We start from the raw sequence: 17,616 nt of genomic DNA, 5'->3' as shown, positions 1-17,616 counted from the left end.
GAGGTTGAACTGCAGCTTTAAAAACTGAAATATACTACCTGGACAAACAAATTAAGCATAGTGTGAAACAAGATCAAGAAAAATTTGAAGAAAATTTATATAAAGATATTAAGCAAAATAGGAAACCATTTTATAGATACATAAAATGTGGAAGGAGTAAAGTCATACAAACTGATAAGTTGTGTATAGATTCTAAAATTTATTCTCAGACACAACAGATTATAGATATGTTTACAAAATGTTATGCAAAACAGTTTGGCTCCACAAAGAGGTTGATAAATTGTCCTAGTGGCATTCATGTAACCCCAGATACTGAAATCAGATTAGATTATATTAAAAAAGAAGTAGTAATAATCACCAGAGAACACCTTCAGCAAGAACTTACAGTAGTTATATTAAGTTGTATAAATATGGTGAGATTCTTCAAGATTGAAGACATGCATTTATTAATCGTGTCATTTTGGGAAAGGGGAGTAGGACAAACCAGAGTCATACAGTCCCTTAAGTCTATTTTCATGTTGTGGAAAAATAATGGTGAGGGTAATATTGAATAAGTTATTGTCAGAATTGGAAAGGTTAAGACTTGGCAACCATATATCAGCATGCATATGTTGAATGCTGTTACCACCTGTAACATGATGTTCTATAGCAATGTAATATCTATGAATGAACATTTGTGTTATGATGCAATTTATATAGATTTAACTTCAGCATTTGATAGGGTCATACATAAAACACACTGATCAATAAATCAGAACAACTAGGTATAGATGTACTCTTGATAAGATGACTAGTTGCATGGCTTACAAATAAGGCATGGCAGTTAGACCGGTAAAATTCTTGGTTACAGTAAGTGTCCCACAGAGCTCTGTCCTAGGCCCATACTTGTTTAGATTGTATTTTTCAGATCTTTATTTTTCATCTGAGATGTTTTGCAGTCTGTATGCAGATGACCTGAAATTGGGTGAACTGATTACATGTGTTACAGATAGGGGACATCCGCACAAGAACATGACTAAATTGACCATTTGGGCACAGGAGAATAATATGCTGATAAATACACAAAAAACTAGGCATATGAGATTTGGGAAACATAAATTAAGAGGTGAATATTTAATACAGCACAGAGTGATTGAAACTGTAGATTCATTTAAGGATTTATGTGGGTGGATCCAACTTTGAGTTTTTCTAATCATGTCAACCAGTTGGTTAATGATAGGTATAGAATGATAGGTTGTATAAAAATATTAAGTCTAGGAAGTCAGAAACGATGAAGTCATTGTTTGTTGGGTACACTGGACTCAAACTTGAGTATGGAATAACAGTATGGAAATCTTATAAAAAAAAAAAAAAAGCATGAGTAAACTGGAAAGAGTACAGTGGAAATATACCAAGGGCATCCATGGATGTGAACATTTGTTATTATGAAAGACTAAAATACCTAAACTTGTACAGTGTCTCATATAGATATTTAAGAGGAGACTTAATTCACAGGTATATAGGGCATTTAGAGACAGCTAGAATGTTTGGGTTTATCAAAAAGTAATAGAGAAACATCAGGCAACCTATGTGGATACTACAGGAATGAAAAGTGCACTAACTGGCTCTCTGTGAGAGTAGCTGATGCATGGACTAGACTACCAAATTACATTAAAGGAAGCAGTAGTTTAGATATTTTTAAGAACACCCTGGACACTTATTACGGGAACAGTTGTTGTGGTATACTGGCAGGCAAGAAGGGTATTAGTGCCCATGCTTGAAATATTTGTATGTATTTATGTTTGTATGTTTGTTATATATACAGTAACAGTAGTCTCGCATCATGAGAGATTCACCTCTGCAAAGTAGATAATCGTATACATTTTGCCACCAAAAAGTCTGTCATTCTGATTCCGATGTTATGCAAGGACTTTTAGCAGGAATTGCTGCATTATGCCTGTTTTCAGAATATGGCTGGCAGATGCTTCAGATGAAGCCACTGGGTTAATCTATACATATGACATTACTAGGTAATATAACTTGACTGCATTTTTTTATAATAGGGTCATCTTTTGTAGGTCTGTCCTTCTTATTACCCAATCTTTAGCATTTCTTTGAGTTTGATAACAGGTAGTATAGATTTTTTTTCATTTACTTAAGGCATATTTCAGAATTCCTCTTGAAATTGCACAATACTGTTTTGTGAGTGCACCCCATATCTGTAGCTTTTTGAGCTGCAAATGCCCTTGAATGGATCCCTTTTTATCCATCCAGTTATTCTCTGATTACAATTATACCGTTGTGATTTTACATCTGTATTCCTAATTAGACTGGACATTTAACAGAGAAAGACACGGTGGAATAAATCTCACTGAAAGTTTTTTTTTTTTTTTTTTTTTTTAATTTCAAGAATGTTTGTTTCATTTTGGGGATAAGAACCATGGTGGTGTGAATATGCTTAACCCAGGTTTGAGAGGTGCCGGCTGTGGCCCATGCAGATGTAAATGTCACACTAGATGCAGAGCCATTTTAGGTGATCCTTCTTGTTAAAGTCTCTTCCTGGTGCACTGTACATGTGGCTGAGTACTTACATATTAGTGCTTTTTAAAGTCTTTTGCAAAGTACACCTGAATGCCTCTGATAGCTGGTAAATAATCACCTTGCCTCTTCAGATCCTGTTTTCCTCCTTTCAGAAAATGTGCATTAATTTCTAAAACAAAACAAAAGTAGCTGAAAGTTGGATGCAGACTAAAGTTGATAAGATTTACCATTTTCATCTATAATTTTAGGTCCTCGGCATCGATCTAATTCTCTGACTCGTGTTGATGGGCAGCCTAGAGGATCAGTAATTGCTTGGCCAGAAAAGAAACCCAGGTAGATGTACATCTGTTTGACTAACATGCTTTGTATCTGTCTTTATGCATGTTGGCAGCCCATACATTTGCACGTACCTTGTTATTGATCTCAGGTGTTAGTGTGTGCAAAGTCTCTGTCCTAATTTCTAAATGACTTTTGCATTTATATCCCTAGGGCAAATTGTATTTTGAATTTGGTTTATTGATTTATTGTATTTTTGTTTAGTTTTTATAATGAAACATGGTGTTTTGACTGTTTTATAATGATTGCATACAGAAAGGACCCCAGATCAATGATGAATAGTGTTCCTGATTTGTAAGTGTGGTTATTTCATTGCCTTTGACATACGTGCTTGTAAACATTTAAGGCTATTAATGTGCCCTTTATTTTCCCATTTTCATTTTCAGCAGTCATAGTGTTTCTTTTTTTAAATAACTTCATCACAGATACTTTTTTTTTTGAGTTGCTCAGTTTTGAGTTTCTTCTCTGACTTTATCATGTGTTATCTTTAATACAGTAATTTGTCATGTAACATGCACTTAGTTTGAGTAGTTTTGTACAATGTGTTGTACTTCGTTTATGGAAAATTGCATGCATCTGGTAGAGATACATATGTAGAGGGATTTATGCATCTACCAATTAAGAGTGCTTTGTGTAACATTCTGTCCTTCTGGGTACTTTGTTGTTGCCTTTTTTTAAAAGTTACTAAATCATGGCCATTTTATGATTTTAACATGGTTATACACACTTTAATAGAAAAGAAAGCAAACCATAATAAGTTTCCATTCTTATTGCATTGCAATGTACATTTTCTTTTAACAATTTTTATTCACTCCGTCATTACAGACATTGCTCAGTTCCTACCTTCACTTAAATTTCACTCCTCCTGAATGTTGTTGTTGTTAATATATTCCCCACAACTTCCATTTATTTCCATGAAATGTGCTCTTTCCGTTTTCTACAGATCCCACCTCCAGTTATTTTGTTCTGTTTTGTAATAATCTATACTTAAATTACTGTTTGAGATTTTGATTTTCTAGTACTGGCTTTTTTGACAGCAAATAATACTTAATTTTGTAAGGCCCTTAGTATGTCTAAACAATTCAGATCTTACATCCCAACTCAGAAGAATCATTTTCTTAGTTACAACCATTTGTTCCTTCAATGTTTATGTCAAAGTACTCTATATGGAATTATTAAAATATTGCCACTCATTGCATCTCCCCAAAACAAGTTCTCACTTTCCTTTATGTAAAACCTCAAACAATTGCTGCGTAGCTGAAGAGAAATCCTTGGAAGTCTACTTGGAATATAAAAAACGTGCAAATATCTCTATTCAAAAAAGTCCTGGACTTTCTGGCATACTTGGGAGCCTTACACATTTCTTCCCATTGTAAATTGTCTTTCTATTCTCCTTTCCAAATCTTTTCTAACCTCCTGCAAACGATTCTTATGGTTATGCAATTTTTTATACATCCTACTATATAGTTTTCTTGGGTCCCCTACATCATCCTTATGATGCTGCTTCCTAGTGTCCCTCCTCCATACCTGGTGTACCAGCTATTTCAAAGCCCCACTGGACTTTCCCCATTTTTCTGCTGAGGCTGGTCATGGAATCTAAGTGCATCTTGGGGGGGGGGGGGGTCTCAGCTGTACACATTATGTTGCTCATCCCATTTTTAACAGCAGCAGCTGTTCTGGACTCAAATAAAAACTTTACTACAGCTAGTCTTTCAGGTAGCACTCCCCACACCTTTTCGCTTTGCCTGTGCTCTGTTATCAATCACTGATAGGGTAGGCAATGTCTAATCTGCAGTCCAAACTTTTGCTTAGTCTCATCCTACTTCTTTACCTTTCCCTCCTGAATTATTTGCTCCCAATACCTTGGTTCCTTAACTGATTTTTTCCAGTGAATTCCACACCCCTCTTGTGTATGTTCTGTACCCCCATACTTCTAGACATACCTATTGATAAGTTTTCCTTTCGCCATTCCCGCACAGGCTTAGTTCTTGGAATACTTTCTGCTGCTTTATAGATATAGTGTCCTGTGTGGTGGTTCTTTTTACTTTTCCCTTGATTAGTTTCTCTAAATAAATCCTGTCTTTCCCATATATCTCTGTTATTTCTACCACATTTTTTAAACTCTGTTTTCAGTTTATTCCATTCATTAGCTATTCCGTCTGATGTAATTTCTTTCTTCCCTAATTCTTAAATCATGTCCACTACCCATTCCTTAATTTCCTTTCAACAGGTAAATATTAAAGTGACAGTATCTAAGTTTTACATCATTACCATGCATCTTTTAGTTTTTATTGGTGTATGATCTGATGTAGTTATTGGATGGATGTCAGAGTTTTCAGTTAAGTACAAATGCTTCTGTGAATTGTAATTTTTATCCAATCTAGGCCAATTATTTTAGCTTGTGAAACTGTATCTAATTTCTCCCCATGTTCCTGTAATTAAATTCATATTTTCTGTACCAAATATTCACATATGCATCTTCAGAAAACATCCTCTTTTGTTAGAGTTTCGCTTCCGGGTCCCCCTGTTTACATCCTCACAGTTTCAAGTCAGGTTATTATTCTCCCTTAATTCTCCTAAGCTCCATGACAGCTTTAGGTGAAATATAACTACATGCCAATATAATCCTCCTCCTCCCCGCCAGTAACCCATTAGTCCCACAAATCTACTCAAGTTCTTTTTTCCCTCTTTTACCACATCTGGAGCACCTTTATCTATCAGTATAATAACAGTGTTTTCGTTTGCCATTGCATTCCATGTTAAAATTGACAAAACAACATTCTGTTGTTTTAAAATTACTATCAATACCACTTCTGGTATGTATATTCTTCCTCCTAGCAGCTTTTTCTTACTTTGTAACACTTGACTTACATGGTTTTTACTTGGATGTAGTTTCACAGACTTGTTTGAGCGTATGCCACATTTTTCCAAACAGTTCAATCCCCTATACCCTTCCTCAAATCCCTTTAAAAACAGAATAAAGGAAGAACTGTAAGAAATTGAAAGAACAAGATCCCTGGATCCTCACAGTAATGACCAACTTAAATTGGCATCTACGCTAAAAATAGGGATACTCAGGGATTGTACATAAACGCAGTACTAATTTAATTGTGTTTTAACTTAGTCTAGCTCTTTTACAGGATTCACTGACTTGCCTTGTAAAAGGAACATAGTTTTGTGACTTTATGCTTAGTGCATCCTAAAGTTAAAGCTATTGGGGAAATAGATATTCATCTCCAATACTGTTTCTTTCCCCTGCTTTTATTTACCCTTTTTAGCTGTAAATCTCACAAAACTTGTTTTTATTGCTCTTCCAAGAGTAAACCGTTGTCTCTTTAACAGCTCTACAGAAGAAATAGAATGCAGCTTCTGAACATCTCTTAATTGATGACTTCCTTGTTTGGAGTGCATCAGTTCAGCTCTTGTCAGTTTTCACTTAGACAAACCAGACACATGCACACTGGTAAGAGTTCTGCTTAAGGAAAAATCCCCACTAGTCTTTAAGTCTCACTTGGCTTTCATTATTTAATATGCTGACTTTACAGAGGTGAAGAAAATCACTACTCTTGACTAAATCTATATTCTTTATTCTGTTTTTGTTGTATGCTTTGTAAATATTAACTGTTATGCATATATGATGAACTCCATACTACTCTGTGCAATAATATTGTACACTTTAATATTGACTTATTTTATTTCCCACATTATTTTGATTTTTTTGTTTGATTTCGTTTGTTTCAGAAAATATCCCTGCCCTTTTTAAGTGTTGCAGGATCTCTTATGTCTACTTGAGCTACCACCAATTCAGGCAATTTGAACTAAATTATAATATTTCAATGTACTAAACAGTACAGGCTCTCAATTTACACTGCAGTACAGTGTCACTGCTGTAGAATGACCCAAAGCCTTCTGATCTTGTTGGTGATAATTCTCATTGAATAAATCATTTTTCTACCTTCAGGATGATTGAACTAACTGTAGACACTGTGAGGTAGCTTGTAAGATAAGACATAGTGTGACAGTAGGTGATACCTAAAGCCTGTGATATGGTTAGTGAAGTCCAGGAAGAGGGATCCCATAACCTTTACTTAAGAAGCTTTGTGCTAAATTCTTATATCACATAATAATGCTGTGTCTTCCATTATGCAGACCAAACCCATGCTGGGAGAGTGAGATGAATGAAGAAGCTGGGAAGGTATACATATGTTCAAGTACATTTCAGAGGACTAAAGCACCTCTTGATTAATTGCTAGCCACGTTTATGAATTGGAACAAATGGAGCTTTCTTGCAGACCGGTGGAACTCTGTCGATTTAGTATACTAACAGTGTAAGCCATAGCTCTGGTAAACAGCTTTTAAAAAATTAGAGATAATTTGTATAGGAAAGCAGAACCATGTTTTAGTTTATATTAAAACTTGCAAACATTTGAGGAGAGAAGGCCATATAAATGAGATAATGTGACACTGACTAGATAAGGATGATGGGCACAGATAGAAGGTTGCTTCCTGCAAGCTGTATAAATTCAGGAAAGAAATTGCCAGAGATTAGCAGTGTGGTCTGTACTACGATCATGATAAAGTGAGTGTTGTAGTACATTCAGGGCTAAGGACTCCATTAACAATTCAAAAACTTCTTGCATTATATATATGTAGGTATTGCAGTAATAGGAAGAATTTCTTTCTGTTGTTTTTGTCATAGCTTTCATCTTGATTCTAGCCTAATGATGTAACAAAATCTTTCATGATTTGTGCTAAGTTGTCCAGAAACTCTGCTCGTTATAAAGGCTTTAATTTAAGATGAATTTGTAGGTGGCTGACGTATGAGTTTGCTGTTTATAGATGAATGCCCTGATGTCTGTTATGGCAAGAGTGCAAAACTGATGTAATTAACAACTTTATCTAGGCTTGGTCTATGCAGACACCATCTACAATGCTTAAATACATGAGTAAATACGTGACATTGATCATAGTCATTGAAAACCCTTGCAAGGGCAGTTTCAGTGCTGTTTGCTCAGCAGAAAGTAAAGTGACATTGAGTGAAGATAGAAAAACCCAAGCTAAAAGTCTGTCTGTATGGACACAAACTTTTTAGTTATTCTCCCATTGTGGGGAAGTTTAAAGATTTAGTGGAAATTGTCCAAGGTGTTGGGACTCTGTTTTTTTTTAAGGACTGGGAGTACCAAGGCCTAATTTAAAACAAATGGAAAAGGACAGTCTACAATAACTCAGTTTACAGTCTGTAGACTAGGAGGACTTAACACCTCAAGTCATGGAATAACCGGTGTGATGGGAGGAAAGCCAGGAATTTCAGTAATTAAATATAAGCTGATAACTAGGTCTATGGGCTCAGTATAGTCAGTATGCTCAGATGCAACCTTCCATCCTTCAGATATGCCACTGATTAGGCTATGATCAAATCTATTAGGACTGTGAGCCCTTTCAAATTGAACAAGGAAGAATCAAGCTACTGTACTACATTAACTAGAAGAAGAAAGCATTCCAAGTAATCCATCAGACTGTGCTGCACAGCCATCCAGAAGAGTGCAGCATATTGATTAGCGGTAGAGGTCTCACTAGACAAAAATAATGGCATTTACAGTGATCTCTGACTGGTATTAGCTGTGATGATTGTCCCATACAAATTTAAAATCCAACAGGAGTAGGCCCCTTTTGTGTCATTCTAAAGATGCTCCTTTTAGCAAAGAGAATATAAGCTGAAAATCAGAACATGGCTCATGCTAACCTGCAAGGACAGAGCATGTATGGAGTGGAGCAAAATGATTAGGCATAGCAGACTTTTGGTCATTTTATAGACCATCATGACCTGGTCAAGTTTTTTTGCTCCCCCCCTTGCAAAGGAGACTGAGTAATGGGATTGCAGCTTTCAGCTGACACTTTCCAGAAGGTTCTGTACTTTGAGCTCAGCATTAATTGGAGTGATAAGCAAAGGTCCAGGCTATAGAGTCCAAATAATGATAAGATTACAAAACTAGTTTTGTCACCATATCTTTTTTATGTCCTGTGCTGCTGACTTCTTATACCCCTACAGCCAGCTATTGTGGTGTCCTTTCCTCTCAGTTCTCTCTCTAACCAGGGTGTCCCCTTAATGTGACTCTCAGCAGTAGGGATTCCCTTCTGTGAAAGCCAATACACATGAGTAGGTGGCCAGTTTCCCCATGTCTAGGTTCTAAGGGGTGTGAGCCACCATGCTCCAAGGCCAGATGAGGAGCCATCATACTGCTTATTACATGAGGCTTTGTCTCTAAGCCCTCATCTGTCTGAACTGTGGGGTAGAGATCATCAGGTGGTCATGCAATGACATCATGAGTGCAGTGCCCCCTGCCAATTGTATCCTTCTTTGTCTTCCATTCTACAGCAGCACAGCAGCCATTCTTGCACTAGTATCACTACCCTGGCTTACACACTGGCAGTTTTGTTTCAGCTGATAAGGATCACAGTGCAAGGTCTTGGAATTTACAGAGAGTTTTGGCAGAGCAGAGTAAGGTTAAGTCATCAGTGTATTGAACTAGGATAGCCTTTTTGATAGCAACGTAGATGTCCTTCATGACTATGTTGAAAAATATGAGGCTTAGTACAGATCCTTTTGGGACAGCAATAATTATTGGTAAGAAAGTGGAGAAATCTTTTTTTTTTTCATTTGACTGCTTGTGCTGTGTTTGAAAGGTAGCTATGGAAACATTGTAATGAAAGTTGGAGAGCCCTGCAGATGAGAGTTTATGTAAGAGTTTCTGATGGGAGATGGTACCAAAAACTTTTGATGAGTTTAGGAAGACTGTGAAGACTAGGCTTCCAGAATTTCTGAGGATGTTGACAGTATTAACAAAGTTCTGCAAAGCAGTAGTAGTGCTGTGATGAGAATAGAAACTGTGTTGAGTCAAAGAAAGGAGATGACTATTACTGGATTTAATCCAGATTTGCATATAAAAATAACTTGTAATAATTGTTTTCCATATATTCTTGGAATCATAAACACACTTGATAAATGCACAATCTTTTCCGTTAATACTGAATTTATCAAATTAGCCTTATTCTTAAAAGAGTCTGTACATTCTCCATAAACACCACATTTTTTTTAAATTCCTTTAAAAGGTTTTCTCATTGTGTTCCAATTACTGTTTTATTTCCAAAATGTATTCACAATACTGAAATTTATTTCATTGTTAATAGGATAAAGTTAAGAGGAATGCAATCTCCCAAACCTTTACTTTTATCCTTATTTGATGTTAAACCCATTTCTTTTAAACAATCTGGTACACAAAATATGGCTTCTTTCATCAATAAATTATTTTACTTATTATAACAATGTCATCTGCATATTTTATCAAAACAGGAATATCTACAGATGTTTGCATTACATACTTTGCATTTCCCATTTTACAATTCACGTTACTTATTGCCAGACTCATAACTAAAGCAAAAAAAATACCACTCATAGGACAGCCTTGTCTTATCCCAGTACTTATCCTTATTTCCTTACTTACCAACCATTTATTAGAATTCTTATTTTATTACTATACGCTGTCATACAAACTTTTCTAATTTTACCATTAAATTATATCCCTCCATTAATTCTCATAATGTCTTCTGCATTATCGAATCAAAAGTGTTATTAATATCACCTACCAAAAGTTTTACTTCATCTCTTCTATTTAAAGTATCATCCACAATTTCTCTTACTATCATTAGCAATTTTGATATCCCTTTCCTTTCATATCATTACATTTTCTTCCATTATATTTTTCAGCCTTTTTTGAATTATATTCATAAAAATCTTATATGTATTATGTAGTACTATTGGTCTTCAAATTGTTGCCATCTTGTTCACTTTTTTCATATAAATTTTAATATTTCACTAAACAGCTCCTTCTAACAAAAACCTTCATTTAACCATTTATTTAAAATATGTAACAAGTATTCTTTCTCTCTGGCGTAAAAAAAAAATTTCTTATATTGTTTTTAAATGTAATCCACCATTCCGACCAGTTAACATAAAATGCCTTCATAGTAACATTTCTTCTTTTTCTTTGTCATCCCTTTCTTTTTCATTTATTCTTTTTATTTCCTTTCCTATTTTTATATGTTATTTATTTTCATTTGTCTGCATCCATATTGCTGAGTGATCAGTAAATCCTGTTGCAACTGCTTTCCCTTCTGCAATACTTATTCCTTCAGATATTGTAAAGCAATCATTTTCCGATTTAAGAATGCCTCTTCTAATGATCCAGAATTTTCTATTCCATATAACCAATTTGCCACATTTCTTAACTTCTACCATTTTTCTTATACCCTTTCCTTTTTTGCCTCTTAAGTCACAGTTAAAATTCCCTGTTATTATAATAATGTTCATATTCACTACTAGATAATACAACAATTATTAAAATAAGTTCTCCCTTTCTTTACAAATACCGTAAGCATATATAACTATAATTCCGTATACTTTTTCTTGTCATCTCAAATCAATAATAGCTAATCTTGCTATTCTTATGGGTGTTGCTTCTAATATATTCACTGCTCTTCTATGTAATACTGCTATTCCTGAACAACATTCATTTCCCAAATTCCATATTATATTGCTATCCCATATTTTTTGTTTACAGTCTTTCTTCATTTAAGAATCTTGCGTCTTCTAATACAGTTATGTGTATATCACATTTATTATACCATTCTAAAATCCTTAGTTGCCTTACAATATTTTAATACTGTTTTCAGTTGCCAAAAGAAGTCTTAAATTAGTCTTGTTTATTTTCCTTAATTTAAAGGAAAGCATTTACCCTTTTCAATTTGCATTACTTATTACCCATTTCCAATCTTTGTTTCTTTTAAATGTATTGTTTTAAACTTCCTTTACCTATCTTTCACCCTTCTGCCAATAGAATTGTTTTTCCTTTCACAACTTTTCAGTTTTTATCTTATTCATCAATGATCTCCAAATATTTCTCTGTCTCTTATCCATCTTCTCGTCCTTTATTTTTTCCTTTCCTTTTTTAATTATCTTCAGTTCTGTTTCCAGTTATTTGCCCCTTTGTTCTATATCCTCCCCCTTTTAAGCTATCATTAATCCCATTTTTGCAGTCCATCCATAAATGCCTAGTTTGTTTACATTTATAACATTCTAGTTCACATTTCTTTGCATCATATCCTGTTTGTCCACACATATAGCACTTCTTTTTATCACAGTTATTCACAAGATATCCTTCTTTCCCACAAGAAAAAATGTTTTAGGTTGTTGCCAGTATTTCACCACACCCCTATTGCCATCAACATTTATAGCGCTTGGAATGCGCACAGTTTTTTTTTTCTTTTCCATTTTCAAAACAACATTACAAACCAATCCTCCAGTCCATAAACCCCTACTGTCCTAAACCTTTGAAATGCCCATCACCTCTTTACAAATCTTTTTAAATGTTTTTTTTCAGAGCCTCTTTCTACTTCTGTTCAGAATTGTATATTTTTTTCCTCAGAAAAAAGCCTTTACTATATAACTCTTCCAAGGATCATCATTGTCTTTTTTCATATTCGCATAAATTTTTTTCTATTCCATGAACAGTCTTAAAAATAATGTCACAAAATGTCTCTCTAATTATCAAAATAAAAGCTCTTACCTCTTGGACTTTCACACCTAAATGTAAAATTATAGTGTCCTATACCTCCTATCTGTTCAGTTCATTAATCTTTTTATTTTGTATCCTCACCAAGAATTTCTTTTTCATACTGTCATCTCTTTTTTTTTCTTTTTGCTCATAGCTGCTTCCAGATATCACAGCATGCATTTTTTTCTTCTGTATAACATTCCTTTTTAGGATTACCCCTGACTCTTCCTCTTGAATGTTTTCCATGATCTTTCCCCAGGAAACATCTCCTCCATTCTCCAGTTCTCTTTTGTTTAACGTCTCCTGCAGTATATCATTCCACAACCCTCCTGACTGGAGGGTTGTAACAACAGGTCCCTCAACCACAGGTACAAATATGACTGTCATTTTACATGCGGGCGTGACTGACCTGAGACGTACCTCCCTGGACTACATAAAAAGAGACATGGAGGAGATCTTGGATTATGTAGCCCAGGCGGGTATTACCTTTGCCCTGATCAGCATCCTACCATCACCCAGAATGATATTACAGTACAAGCAGAAAATGATTGATTTCAACAACTGACTGAGTTTCTGGTGTCATTCTAAGGGGATCCAGTATCTGCCTGGGATGACATGATTGACAGACCTCGATGCTTTGCCAGAGATGGCCTGCATCTGTCACCCCTGGGCTTCCGGATACTGGCCAAGGTTGTTGCCACCCCTGTAGTGCCTTTTTAGGCGGAGTTCCAAAGACCAAATTACCACCGTAACAGCTACAAACAAATGCAATCTGAGGGTCATGCTGCTCAACAGTACAAGTCTAAATCTCAAAATGCACTCACTTGAAGCACTCCTTAAAGTGGAGAACTTCGACATTTGTGCTGTAACAGAGACCTGGTTCAAGGCAGCAGAAAGCACCCCTGCAGTACCAGGCTATAACTCATTCCACACCTTTCGGTCCCAGAACTTGGACTGAAGCTCCAAAGGTGGTGGTTTTACCATATTCATAAAGGATCCGCAAACCTCCAGACTGGTAGCCCAACATAACGCATCAGAGATACTTCAGGTGCAGCTAACATTGGGTAAGACAGCGATTCAGGTCATAGCCTGCTGTAGGTCCCCAACCATGTCCCAAGACACACACTCCATGTTCCTAAGCACCCTGGAGAATATTATGCTCCAACCTGACACTCTCATACTAGGCGATTTCAGCTACCCCTCCATTAACTGGGAAACTACTCATGTACCAATACACTTGCCCAGTGTTTCCTGGAATTCATTAATTCCAATGCCCTGGACCAGCTCGTTCTTACACCCACTAGAGGTAGCAACATCCTTGACCTTATCATTACTAACATGGGCGACCATTGCTCTACACCAATAGACTACTCCTCCCTGGTTTGATCCGAACACAAGCTAATCACCTTGGAAATCCACATCCCTCCCACCCCCCTGCATAGGTAATCACCATGAAAAACTTCTCCAACGCTAACTTTGGGTTCCTAAAAACAGAGGTGGCTAACTTTACGGCATCCATGCAAATGGAGAATAGTAGCATGACCGCCAAATCATACACCAGTGCACTGTACAAACACGTACACAAATGCATGGATCTCGCCATACCCGATAGAACCAAGACATTCTCCTCCAACAAAAGGAAGCCAATCTGGTGGTCCCTTGCCATAAACAAACTCTACAACAGAAGGAGGAAACTGATGCGGAATAAGGTGAAGTCCCAAGACTGGAAAAACTCTCTTATCAGCCTCAACAAAAAGTTGAGATCCCTCATTAAATCCTCTAAAGCTAGCTATGAAAACATAATTGCAGCAGATAGTAAAGACAACCACAAGGCCTTCTATAGTTATGTAAAGAATCTCCACGGCAATACTCAGATTTGCTCTGAGCTACTGCACAATGGGACCTCCTATACCGAGCCAACAGATATTGCAAATATACTGGCGGACAGATTTAGTGCTAACTTTACCCCCCCCCAAAGGACCAATCACAATACCAGTAGATTGCTAGGCCCCCAATATTACTGCTGCACAGGTTAAAACAGCACTGTCCAAGGACAAGAATACAGCTTCTATGGGACCTGACAATATCCCTGGCTGTGTTCTACATGAAATACAGAGTGAACTGGCACCTCACCTGTGTGTCCTGTTCAATCACAGCCTCACCTCAGGCTTTGTCCGTACCAAATGGCGTACTGCTACAGTCATCCCTCTCCACAAAGGAGGAGCAACTACAGACCCTGGGAACTATCGCCCCATTACCCTTACGAGTCTGATATGCAAAGCTATGGAACGCATCATCATGGACCTAATAAACAAGGATATGGGGAATCTCCAAACTCTGGATCCCACACAGTTTGGTTTTGTGAAGTGTAGATCATGCCTGCTCAACTTGATCGACTTCTTTGAGTCAGTCACCAGAGCTGTGGATAAAGACAAGGTGGTTCATACAGCTTACCTTGATCTGGCCAAGGCCTTTGATACCATTCCCCACTCAGGAATCATAGAAAAACTCACTAAGTTAGGCATCAACCCTTATATCACTAGGTGGGTTGCAAACTGGCTCACAGATAGCTATGTGAAAGTAGCTGACTCCAAGTCAGACTGCCGACTAGTCACGAGTGGAGTCCCACAGGGTTTGGTCCTGGGTCCTCTCCTGTTTGGTATCTGCTTCTCTGAAGTCCAGGCCAACGTGAAGGGACTGTGGCTGACAAAGTTCGCAGATGATTGCAAGTTGGGAGCTATTAACTCCCCAAGTGATGTTGACATCCTACAGAATGGCCTCACTGAGCCCAATGACTTGTGTCAGAACCATGGCCTTAAGCACAGTGCCAAAAAATGTGTCGTCATCCCCTTTGGGAAAAAAACAGTTCCCATGAATTACCACATTGATGGTAGTCCACTGGATCCAGAAGGTATTATAAGAGATCTGGGAACACAGGTTGACAGCAATGTCTCTTTTGATCACCACATTGCCACTGTAGTCAGAAAGTCCTATGTGGCACATCTCATTACTAAGGGTTTTGCATCCAGGAAGAAAGAGGTCATTGTCTTCCTCTACTCTTCCTTCATTAGGCCAATAATTGAGTACAATGCACCATTTGGCATGTACCTCACTAGACACCTGCAATAACTGGAGAGGCCTCAAAAGTACCTCACAAAGAGGATCCTAGGCCTTAAATACTTGTCTTATATGGACAGACCCAAAAAACTCCAACTATTCTCTGTCTCATATCGCCTACTTAGAGGTGATCTCTGCTTGACTTACAAAGCCATGCCTGACCCAGCTCTGTTAGAAGTGCTGCATTTAAAGAAATCCCAATCCCACTGCACCACATGCTCCAGAGACCTCAACCTCATTACCACAATCAACAGAGCGTACTGGAGGGACTGGTTCATAACCCAGAGACTGCCCATGCTATGGAGTAGACTTCCCATACATGTCAAGCAGAGCACCTCGCTGACCCTCTTCAAGAGAAATCTTGATGAGTGCATGGGAAGTAGGAAATTCACCCCGGGCATAACTCCAGTGGCTCTACTCGACAGAGGCACTGGGAACTAAGGTCGGGTGGCATGATGCCAGGGTAATCCTATGGCTAGGCTTGTAAAGGCTCCAGGGCCATTAGCCTAGTACACACCTATGAACATATTCTTCTTTCCCTATCTCCTCTGATTCCACAAACATATTTTCTTGAAAAACAGCCTCCAATCTTTACATGCATCTCCTGTGAACTGGCATTCACCACTGCTCCTTCCATCACTCTCTCCATGCCATGCACTGTCCTCCCAGCCACCACTGGACCAGGAATGGGACGTGCACACATACTTGCAGCCAGTTTTTCCTTGAATACTGATCTCTATAGAGTAAGGGAAGTTCCCTGATGACCTGGATAAATTTCCACAGTAGTGTAATTGTCACCTTGGGTCTCCCCTGAAAAAAGGCTACTAGCCTGTTGGGACTAACCCTGTCAGCAAAGGATAAATAAAATAGAAATGGCTAGGTTCTTACTCTTATATTGTCAATTAAGATTTCTGAAGTTAAGAGGTTGCATTCCTTAATAAGGATGCCTACTCAGGTATTCACAAACATAGTTCATAAATGCATTCTGTTGTTTTTGATAGTCTACCAGGCACTTGTGCTTGGGAGGGAATGTCATAGTTTTGCAGCTTGGCAGCTCAGCACAGTTCTGCAACTTGAGGGGAATTTATTTTGTAGATAGTAGCTATGTGTAGCTACTTGGTTAAGTAAAAACTGCAAGAATAATGCAGCTAAGCTAGAGTTTTCACTGTGTGATACCTTAAACCTCCTGTATCGTAGGCCTATGGGATGTATGCATAACCCCTTAAGGGCATCAAGTGTTTCAGCTACATCGTTTATGAATGTGCATGACTTTTTTTTTACTTTTTAAGTCTTTCCTGTTACATTCAGGCCAACAAACCCAAGCCTCACTCGCTCTGAACATGCATGTTTCAGTCTTTTTATTGACCTCATTAGCACAGCATAAGTGGGTATACTGAAGAAACACAGAGTCTTTAAACTCAGTTGATGCCCATAAAGATTAAGTTGCCTACAATATGTCCCAGCTAACATCACTATATAAACCATTGAGTAAAAACTGCAAGAAAAACCCAGTGAACCTAGAGTTTCACTGTATGGTACCTTAAACCTGCTGTAAAGGAGGCTCATGGGACATTTGTTCCTAAAACCTTAGGTCAAGGCTTTCCTCCCTTAACACATTTCCTGAATGTTCAGTGTCTAAAACACATGGCCCAAGCCAAAATGGCAGAATCCCCCAACATCTGACATCGCCTTTCTGCCAAAGAAGAAACTTAAAAAACCCTGAGATAAATATCACACCACTGAATCAAGCACACCCACTGAGGTTGCAGAATCTTTAGTCCATCATATACCTTCTTAGTTGTCTGGTACCATCTGAGGCTGATGTGGCTCCTGAGGCCTCCCAGGCGGTGGATGCCTCGGATGAACCATGTCTTAATTTTTTTGAGGGTCCACATGGTGTTCCAAAAATCCTAGACAGGGAGCAGGGTCCAGGCACTCAGATTGAAGTTCACCAGGGTTTCAAACCTCCAAGATTTTTTCAGGCAGATGTCACACCAAAAAAGAAAAAACAGAAAACCGTGTTGAACTTTCA

The 17,616-nt window shown here is 37.6% G+C and overlaps 1 protein-coding gene across 10 annotated transcripts in view; it reads left to right on the top strand.

Moving 5' to 3' along the window:
- Positions 1–17,616, top strand: part of CAMSAP1 (calmodulin regulated spectrin associated protein 1) — a 1,635,252-nt gene that overhangs the window by 1,265,138 nt on the left and 352,498 nt on the right. For all 10 annotated transcript variants that reach the window (XM_044057912.1, XM_044057905.1, XM_044057911.1 and 7 more), the window contains one exon: positions 2,769–2,853. In XM_044057912.1, the coding sequence (XP_043913847.1) occupies positions 2,769–2,853 (85 nt within the window). The remainder of the gene's footprint in view (positions 1–2,768; positions 2,854–17,616) is intronic.

The sequence above is a fragment of the Protopterus annectens genome, chromosome 16.part0 (genome assembly GCF_019279795.1).
Source record: "Protopterus annectens isolate FY-2018-M chromosome 16.part0, PAN1.0, whole genome shotgun sequence".
Lineage (NCBI taxonomy): Eukaryota > Metazoa > Chordata > Ceratodontiformes > Protopteridae > Protopterus > Protopterus annectens.
Note: the sequence above shows the minus strand (reverse complement) of the source record. Positions and strands in the feature narration are given on the sequence as shown.